At 34.3% G+C, this 8,754-nt stretch overlaps 1 protein-coding gene across 2 annotated transcripts; it reads right to left on the reverse strand.

The window, feature by feature from the left end:
• Positions 1 to 2,892: 2,892 nt before the first annotated feature.
• LOC149380755 (Pseudouridine synthase family protein) lies at positions 2,893 to 7,403 on the reverse strand. Of its 2 annotated transcripts, none has more exons than XM_089602144.1 (16): positions 7,156 to 7,403; positions 6,228 to 6,574; positions 5,987 to 6,107; positions 5,762 to 5,879; positions 5,406 to 5,533; positions 5,014 to 5,085; positions 4,654 to 4,722; positions 4,478 to 4,558; positions 4,288 to 4,407; positions 4,148 to 4,222; positions 3,943 to 4,023; positions 3,710 to 3,783; positions 3,545 to 3,605; positions 3,367 to 3,422; positions 3,191 to 3,276; positions 2,893 to 3,113 (listed from the first exon to the last, which is right to left on the reverse strand). In XM_089602144.1, exons 1-16 carry the CDS (start codon positions 7,285 to 7,287, stop codon positions 3,103 to 3,105), a joined length of 1,632 nt encoding a protein of 543 aa, XP_089458270.1. In that variant the 5' UTR covers positions 7,288 to 7,403; the 3' UTR covers positions 2,893 to 3,102. The 2 variants fall into 2 exon arrangements, with proteins under 2 accessions (XP_089458270.1, XP_089458269.1); XM_089602143.1 differs by having other exon boundaries at positions 5,406 to 5,539.
• Positions 7,404 to 8,754: the final 1,351 nt, after the last annotated feature.

Consider the following 8,754-nt stretch of genomic DNA (forward strand, 5'->3'; position numbering starts at 1 on the left):
TTTTTCAAAGTCATTCAAGAAATTTATTTACCTCAGGCAAAACATTTTTCCCTTTTGAACTTGGAACTTTCTTTGTCACCATCTTCTCCTTTTAGTGATATCTGATAAAAAAAAAAAAAAAAAAAAAAAGGCATTCAAATACGAAGACATAATGCATTGATGACAAAAACAGAAAATTTTGGAAATAATTGTTAATATTCAAATCATTTGGGAAAAACCCGAATCCATTTTTCAGAATTTATTCTGATATCAATCGTTGATGTAAAACAGGAGTTCTTGGAAATAACCAAATATCGAAAAAATTTTAAAATAAACTAAACATTTCAAATAACCAGCCGTCGAAACCCATTTTTATTACAAAATCCCTAATTTTCTTTGATTAAAATAACAGAATTTTTGGGAAATAATTGATAATATTCAAATCAGTTGGGAAAAAACCGGATCCATTTCTCAGAACTTATTATGATATCAATAGTTGATGCTAAAACAGGAGTTCTTGGAAATAATCAAATATCGGAAATTTTAGAAAATAAACTAAACATTTCAAATAACCAGCCGTCGAAACCCATTTTTATTACAAAATCCCTAATATTCTTTGATTTAAATAACAGAAATTATTGGAAATAATTGATAATACTCAAATCAGTTGGGAAAAATCCGAATCCATTTTTCAGAACTTAGTCTGATATCAATCGTTGATGCTAAAACAGGAGTTCTTGGACATAACCAAATATCGGAAATTTTTGAAAATAAAATCCCTAATTTTATTTTATTAGAAAACAGAAATTTTTGGAAATTATTGAAACCCATTTCAACCAAAACAGCTTGTAATCGTTTTCTTCTTCCTCTGCATGTATTACCTGAATGTTTTTGGTGGACTTTCGACTGTGTTTCGAGCTTCGAAATTTTTGGTTATGGCGGAGAAGACTTAAACTGGTATGATTTCAATCTGGTTATTTAGCGTGTATGAGTCAAACTGTTTTGAGCTCACTATAATATCGCGTTGAATCCAGGTGAAGAGGTGAAGCCGGTCTAGATTTTCGCGCCTGTTATTAATGATATCTGTGAGAAATATTTTGCTGAGATTTGTTAGAGCATTTAGGCCTACGTGTAACATATAACACGCACGTAGTCAATGTTTTTTGGTTTCAAATATTTTGTTTCAAATATTTTCGCCTGTTACCATTTTCAAGTTGCGTTTTTTTTTTCCCGTAATTAAATATGTTGTAGTTTTTATTTTCCATTTGAATATTTAAAAGGGTATTTTAGTCTAGTAATTAATGCCACTTAAGCATGTTGGCTATTTGCCTAAAAATTATGAAACATGGGCTAGAAACAAAATCTATAGTTTCAAAGTGGCTATTTTGCTACACTCCCCTTTTATAATTATAATTAATTTATAGAGTAATATTTTACTCATTATCATAATTCTTCTAAGTTATCTAATTAGTAATAATAATAAAAAAATATAGGGGTATAAGTATAAATAAGAAATAAAGGGGGAAAATATAGACTGAAAAATAGAGTGAAAAATAGAGGTCGGTTGAGAGAAACCACTGTTTACTGAGAAATAGAGTGAGAAATAGAGTGATCGGTTGGAGATGGCCTTAGTATATAAAGATTTGTGATAGTTCTAGATTTATACGTGTCTAAACTTGTTGGTTAATTTATGACAGTTGTATGTTAATTTCATGGAGCTGATTCCAATTACGTCTGCAAAAGTATACTAGTGATATTCACGACCTCTTAATTTTTCAGACTAGATCGATGAATACACAACTGGTTATTTCATTATGAGGTTGATAGAAAACAGTTCAGCTCCTCTTACTTGAATAAGATACGGCAGCTTGAATAAGGTCATCAGCGGATACTCAAATAATAATATGATGGATCGTGTTAAATGTAAAGATTAAAATAAATAAATAAAAAATTTTTAAAAAAAAAAAGTGCTTTGAATTCTAGATTAAAACATTTGATATGCTTGGCTCATAAAATATAGTCAATGCTTTATAATTTAATACAATCGGTTGAATTTTTAGATATGTGTAACAATAATTAAATCTGCTGTTTCCTCAAATTTCGCTATCATAACCAATGTTTGAAATTTCGGGAAATCGCGGCGAAATTTCCAGTTTTGTAGCATTCCGGCGCAACAATAACTAATTGGTCGTTTCGTCATTTTATTTCGCCGATTTGTCGTCGTTGTGTCGTCGGTGTTGCGCTTTTCGCTAGATTTCACTCTGCTCAGTATAAAATCATATCATTATTTCGACAACTTTTTCGATTTTCCGACGAAAAAAATGACCCATATCTCGCCTGCGTTTTTTAGGGCTTGAAGTCTGAACCAAATTTTCTCTTCCCTATGTTTGAATGTTTAAAGTCTGTAAAAATGCCGAAAGATTGGTGAAAAAGAAGAAAAGCGTGGCCCACTTTTAAATAAATATTTTATATATTGACGAAATCGGCCGTCGGCATTTCAATCCTTGATCATAACATACTGCTAAAGTAATAAAAAAAACTGTTAAAAAAATAATACTAGTTGGTGCAAATTCAATGGGTAGCCTTAAGCAGAACCTGCAATTCCATGTTTGGTATTCCTCTCAAAAACAATTTTTTAGTTTTTTAGTTGAAAAAATTGAAAACAAAAATTGAAAACATGTTTGGTTTAAGTTTTTGGAAAAAAATTTCAAAAAAGTTTTGAAGTTGTTTTGGAAAAAAGTAAAAAAACTGAAAACAAATAAAAAAGTGTTTTTGAAAAAAAAAATCTTCTCTTCTCTCCTCTTTCTCCTCATCTTCTCTTTTCATTCTTTCAAAAACAGAAATGAAAACTATACCAAACACTTTTTTCAGTTTTTTCACTTTCTCAAAAACAAAAATGAAAACTGTACCAAACAGCTTTTTGAAAACAACTACAAAACAGTTTTTCAGTACAACTACAAAAATTAAAAAACAGAAAACAAAAATTTTTTGAGTTAACTACCAAACACAACCAAATAGCTTTGCACTCCAAAAGCCAAAACGGAAATCCCTTAAAATAAACCAACTACTTCTACTTAATCTCCTGCCTCGGGCAAATTGCCGACTCAGGGGCAAAATGTTGAATCACGATGTCCCTGCAAGATTGATATCTAGTTATAAAAATAACTGAAAACCGGTCATAAATATTGTCTACTCGATAGTGAGAGGATACCTTGTTCGTCAAGAAAACAATCCATTTTCACATCTGTGACGTCAAGCTGTAATATCTCTGCTCTACAGCCAAGAATTGACCCAATGCTGCAGATATATGACAAATTGATTAATTTATTAGAGACAGCGCAACCTTTGGAATTTGATATGGAAGTACATAGATTCAATCTTTGGTACCTGGGATTTGTGCGACCGAGATCTCCATGAACAAATTCCTTGATATATGTCCCAGCCTACACTCATAAGGCATTTATAAATGTGCAAGAGTTACATTTATACGATGATTTGGTAAACAATACCACAAATATAAAATGGGTTTTTTTATTTCTTGCAATTCAGCCACTTTCTGACTCACCTGGGTGCATAAATGCAAAAGAAAATATTGAGAGCTTCCAACAATCTTCTCAAGCCTCATCCTAAAAGGAACCATTGACGAACAAAATGTCAATACGCATGTACAAATGCAACAACTACAGAATGAAGTGAGGATATGATATAAAAATGCATTAGTGCAACTAACCAATGTATAATCCTTTCCCGTTCCAATGGACTACGGCGGTGAAGCACCCTTATTGGAGTCTTTTGCATCACCTTCTGCGATGGATCAAAGGACAAAAAGCACTCAAATAGGAGATATGGACAGAACTAGAATTGTATAAGACGGGTATCGAATGACAGTGAGTAAGAGAGACAACATTAACCCTAGAGTAAATTCGTATCATCAAGTTTAGGAGGAAATAAAAACACTGATACCATCTCCTTGTCTGAGGTCAAAGACTGAAGGTCGTCATCCTCGAGAGGACGCGAAATCCATACCAGTGCAGCATATTGCTTCTGCAATAAAACAAAGCAGAGAATCCAGCTGAGTAGACCAAAAGCAAAAGGAAACAAGAGAACAAGAAATTTTCTCACAAAGAGCTAAGAAAAAAAAAATGAGCACTAAAAAAAAAGAGTGGACCTGCTTCTCTGCTTCTCCCTCACGCATCATGGTCCACCCTTGACTATCCATTACTTTTAGATTTTTTACCCTAACCTGCACGCACAATTTTCAGTTTACAATATTACGAATATAAAGTAGAGCACAGCCACGAACTTTACCAACTGATTTTCTGAGTCATTAATCCTCCTTTCTATATCTTTAACATCCTCTTCACCTGGGACATGACGTGCATTTAGTACCTCAATAAGAAACGGCCGACCTGAACCCAACATGCGTACCTAATGGAAGATTTTGGGCTTCATAACTACAAGTGTTAGGTTCAGATTTTCGTAAAGGAAGTAGACTTACATCAATATCCTCTCTGCCAGCAGCGTGAAATTTGAAGCTATCACCACGGCACATCGGAAGGATTTTATTTCCAATTAGTTCCTGTAGTAACACACAACCCTTCAGGCTCTACATACTATTCCAGGAGAACCGAGAAAGTGGAACTTCAAAGAGAAATGCACATAACAAGATATTACCTCAACAGACGCATCTCCCATTCTTTCATCGTCAATGATCCAACGTGTTTGACTAACGTTTCTGGAGAACTGTCACAAAAATAGTTTCTTTATTCTACATGATTAAATCACACGCACCCCAACACTAACCTTCAACTTTTTTTAATGGACATGTAACCTCAACATGAAATTCAAGGAGATAGCAATGCAAGGATTAATCTCACTAAAAAAAAATGAAGATGTATTGTGTGCAATTTTTTAATTACCTCTGTCAATGTCAGGCAACCTAGATTCGCTTCATTATCATTGATATGTACACATATTCTCTTCCGAATGTCAAATATCAAAACATTAAATAAGAAGGGAACAGATCAATTTTACCTTGAGGTATCTCCCACCAAAGTATATACTTGTCCTGTTGCATTGGAACACCAACTCGCATGGCTTAGTAACCTGTTTGGGCAAGTCAAAACATAAATTAGTTGGGAAAAAATACATCAAACAGTCAAAAACCTCATTCAGAAACTCAATTCAATAATATTATAAAACTCAACAAACTACTTGACTTTAGGAATAATAACTAACGAGTCTATATGCAATACTGTAGACCTCATTACGGATGTGTCATCAATTAGTGCAATTGATAAGCAATAAAGTTATAAGAAACTAACGTGCAAAGTTTAACGTGCAAAGTTTATTTTTCTTTTATAATCATCTATATAACAAATATTTTTAATGAAAAAACGCAGACCAAAAGAAAAAAGCATGCTTACCTTCTCTAACGGGAATTTATGTTGGTCACATACTAAAGAACTTTCTGCAACTACACTGGCTTCCCTTGTTGTTGTAAAATCAGCACATTTGACTGAGCCATCATCACTTTTCACTCCGTTGCTAGTGGCTGTTACTGCAAAATAAGAAAATTGGGTGAACATATGGACTGTGTTTATGGATGGATGCATTAGTTACATATGCCATATTACCCATTTTCAATTCAAGTGTCTGCACACAAATATGCATTCAGATAAATGACTACTTTCGATAACACTTACAAACATATCCATATGAATCTAAAATTACTTGAAGAAGAAAAAAGATAAACAGATGCGTTTGGTATGTTTCAACATGCCTGTCTTTCTTCTTTTGCATCCTTGATTTCCCTCCGCAGAATTCTGAGATTGTGTTGATGCTGTAGGGTGATTGTAAGTTAGCCGTACACGTAAGGTGCTCAAAGTGGACTTCCGATCCTGAAGAACTTCAATTTTATCTATACTTTTTTGTAACCATTCAAGCCAATAACAGAACTAATAAAAGCCTGTTGAATCCACATTTGCATAAGAAAGAAATCACTAACCAACATTTTCTCTAGGGGTGCTGTCACCAGTAACTTTAATGTATCCTTAAGCGAGACACATTGTGGAAGTATCTTTCGTTGGAACCATGGGTCAGCTCCATATTTTTTATTCATAAACAAACTGCCAAAAAGAGATGGGAGATACAAAGAAGAAAATAAATATAATAAAAAATAAGTTGTGAAATAAGGAAAATGGTTGAACCAGCGATAGAGCTTGACCAAAAGCAATGGCAATTATTACCAAACAGCGAGTTCATTCTCTTGAATTAAAGGTGGAATGGACACTTCGAGAGAAAATTCATCAATTTGATGACCGTCCTGTTTTATCAGTTCCGCAACTGCGACAGCAAAATCATAAGCACTGTCCTTGCTCACCACAGACCCCTTGTCATCACAGTAAGCAAACTGCAATATGCCCAAACAAAGGCAACAATATTCCAGATTTTCCTCCACGTTTCGCGTTTGATTATCTACAGAACTTGTGTCTATCATATGGTTTTCATGAGAAGTTAACAATAAATCCAATGCTGAATCAGAATATGGATCCCCTCTAATCCCAAATACCCTCAAAATGCATCGGCGACATACCTACATATGGAGTTTAATAGACGATTTGTTATTTGGTTGATCTTAACTAAGTCAAAAAGAAGACTTACAAATTAAACTTCGGAAAGGCGGGCAGAAAAACACTGATCTCATATTAAAAAAAAAATAATAATAATAATGACGATAAAATTTATTGGTAATGGACTTGGGGCATATTTCACTAACTGGAAGCTTATAAGTTCAACAAAATCAGTGGAACAAAATAGGAGAGATCGAGATAACGATAACATCCTAATCACAGGATACAGAAGCCCTACTCTAATCTCCAAATTGCAGTCAAACAAAAGAAACGTTAAGTTGTTTTGAACCCTAAACAACATATGAACCGAGCAAAGTCACGGGAATAAGCACTAACTCTATCACAACCAAACAAAACCGAAATAAAGAGCACAATAACAGAAAAATAAATATCTAACCTAAAAGATATTTGCACAAGCACAAACTCTAGAAAAACACAATCTTTATCCTTGAAATAGCAACAGAAACGTGAGAGAAAGATATAGGCATTTTCAGAGGAAAGTGAGAAACAAAACGCATGTTGTCTTATGGAAAGAAGAACAAACCCCCTGAGATAACAAATCCTTGACAACGCGAGAGGGAAGCTCCGGCAAAGCATCCGCATCGCCGGAGGATATTTTAGGCGCCTGTTGGAGCTCTTCTTCGCGAGCCCGTGATACGATATCAATTTCAGCCATTAAAGGAATTTTGAAAAATCTCTCAAAGTCAGGCTCAGAGAAATGACCGCGCGCAGGGACTGAGTTGTGTGAGAGTGTTTAGCTCGGGCTAGTGATGGGCACAGCTCCTTTTTTTTTTTGGGATTAATTACCCAAAATCCCCCCCAACACTTTAAGTTTAAAATTCGAAAAATTGACCTTAAAACATACATGCATGAAAATGTAGTCTTTTTGTTAGCATTGAATGACGGTGTAATCTTTAGATCACGTTTTATATTTGTTAATGGAGTGAAATTATTATAATACTCGTATGTTCTTAATTACAAATAAGTGAAATTAGGTTAAATGAGGATTTTAAAATACGAGTCGCGATTTTTGGGGATAAGGAAGGAATTAGAGTTCCGGTCGAGTTCTTCGATTTCTTTGGGCAATGACGGAGATGGCACAATCCAGAAGCGAGAATAGCGGAGTTGTTGTCAATGGTGCCCACAAGAAGAGTTGTAATATTTATTTTATACATTTGATGTAATAAAGTCTCACGAAGACTCTTGCTTGTAATTGCTTATTAATTAATAAAAAGTCGAAACGTTCATTCATTCTTCTTTGTCTGGTTGAAGCTTTATGATAAAACCTTAGTCTTTAGTCCATAAACAAACTTAATAACTTACAAAGAGACAAATGTAGATTTGCATGAACAAACTCTTCGTAGTTTGCTTAAAACGATATATTCGCAATCTAATGGTCAAAGGACTATTGACCTCAGTACGATTGTTAGGAGAATCTATGATGTCTGGTTATGGGGCATTGAGAGTTGGAGACTCTATAGTTCTTCTAGGTATCTTCCGGAGGTACTGAATTGACCAGTGCACTTCTAGAGACAAGATAAGAACAAACCATTTAACCTCTTATGTCTCGAAGTCACTACGTATGAATTGCATCGTGCTTACCTTAATCCTGAAATGAGACATGTCATTTCACAGCTTACGTATTCTCATTTGAGAAAGTCAGAGTTCGGACTCACTATGTGATTCTGAACAGGGCCTATTGGTGAAGTACTAAGTTGTGAGAATGTCATGAGTAACTTTGTGAAGTTCTCATAGATATGGAATTCATGTACAAGATTGCTGAAATGCAATGTATATCACCTCATGCTTTGTTCCTTGGAATGTGAATAAATGAACTGGCCAGTGTCCAAATTGAGTCTTGACTTTTTTGGATGAAACAGTGTGACTTGTTAGCTCTTCGTCAATACATTGTTTCTAACTTATTCACAAGCGAGAAATGAGTTGAGGAAATAACAGCTAGAAGGGTAAAATGGTAATTTCGTAAATCCCGACTAGCTGATGATAACATAGATAATATTCAGTGGATCCGTTCATCATAATTTGGTTGAATTCTTGAGTAGAAAATAAATTCATTTGAGCCGAGAGATTTTCAGTGTCAACTCTTTAGTGGAGTCAGTTGACATTAAGCTAAACTTAGAAAAGG

This window comes from Urtica dioica, chromosome 11 (assembly GCF_054948205.1).
Source record: "Urtica dioica subsp. dioica isolate 48M chromosome 11, U.dioica_male_clone48M_v1_H2, whole genome shotgun sequence".
Lineage (NCBI taxonomy): Eukaryota > Viridiplantae > Streptophyta > Magnoliopsida > Rosales > Urticaceae > Urtica > Urtica dioica.

Bases quoted from the DNA above. Each gene is read 5' to 3' on its own strand.
- LOC149380755 (XM_089602143.1), bottom strand. From the start codon at position 7,287: ATGGCTGAAATTGATATCGTATCACGGGCTCGCGAAGAAGAGCTCCAA. The intron at 5,540-5,761 runs GCATGTTGAAAC...CTTATTTTGCAG, and splicing joins ATGCAAAAGAAGAAAGACAG to TAACAGCCACTAGCAACGGA. The intron at 3,277-3,366 runs GTACCAAAGATT...ATATATCTGCAG, and splicing joins CTCGGTCGCACAAATCCCAG to CATTGGGTCAATTCTTGGCT.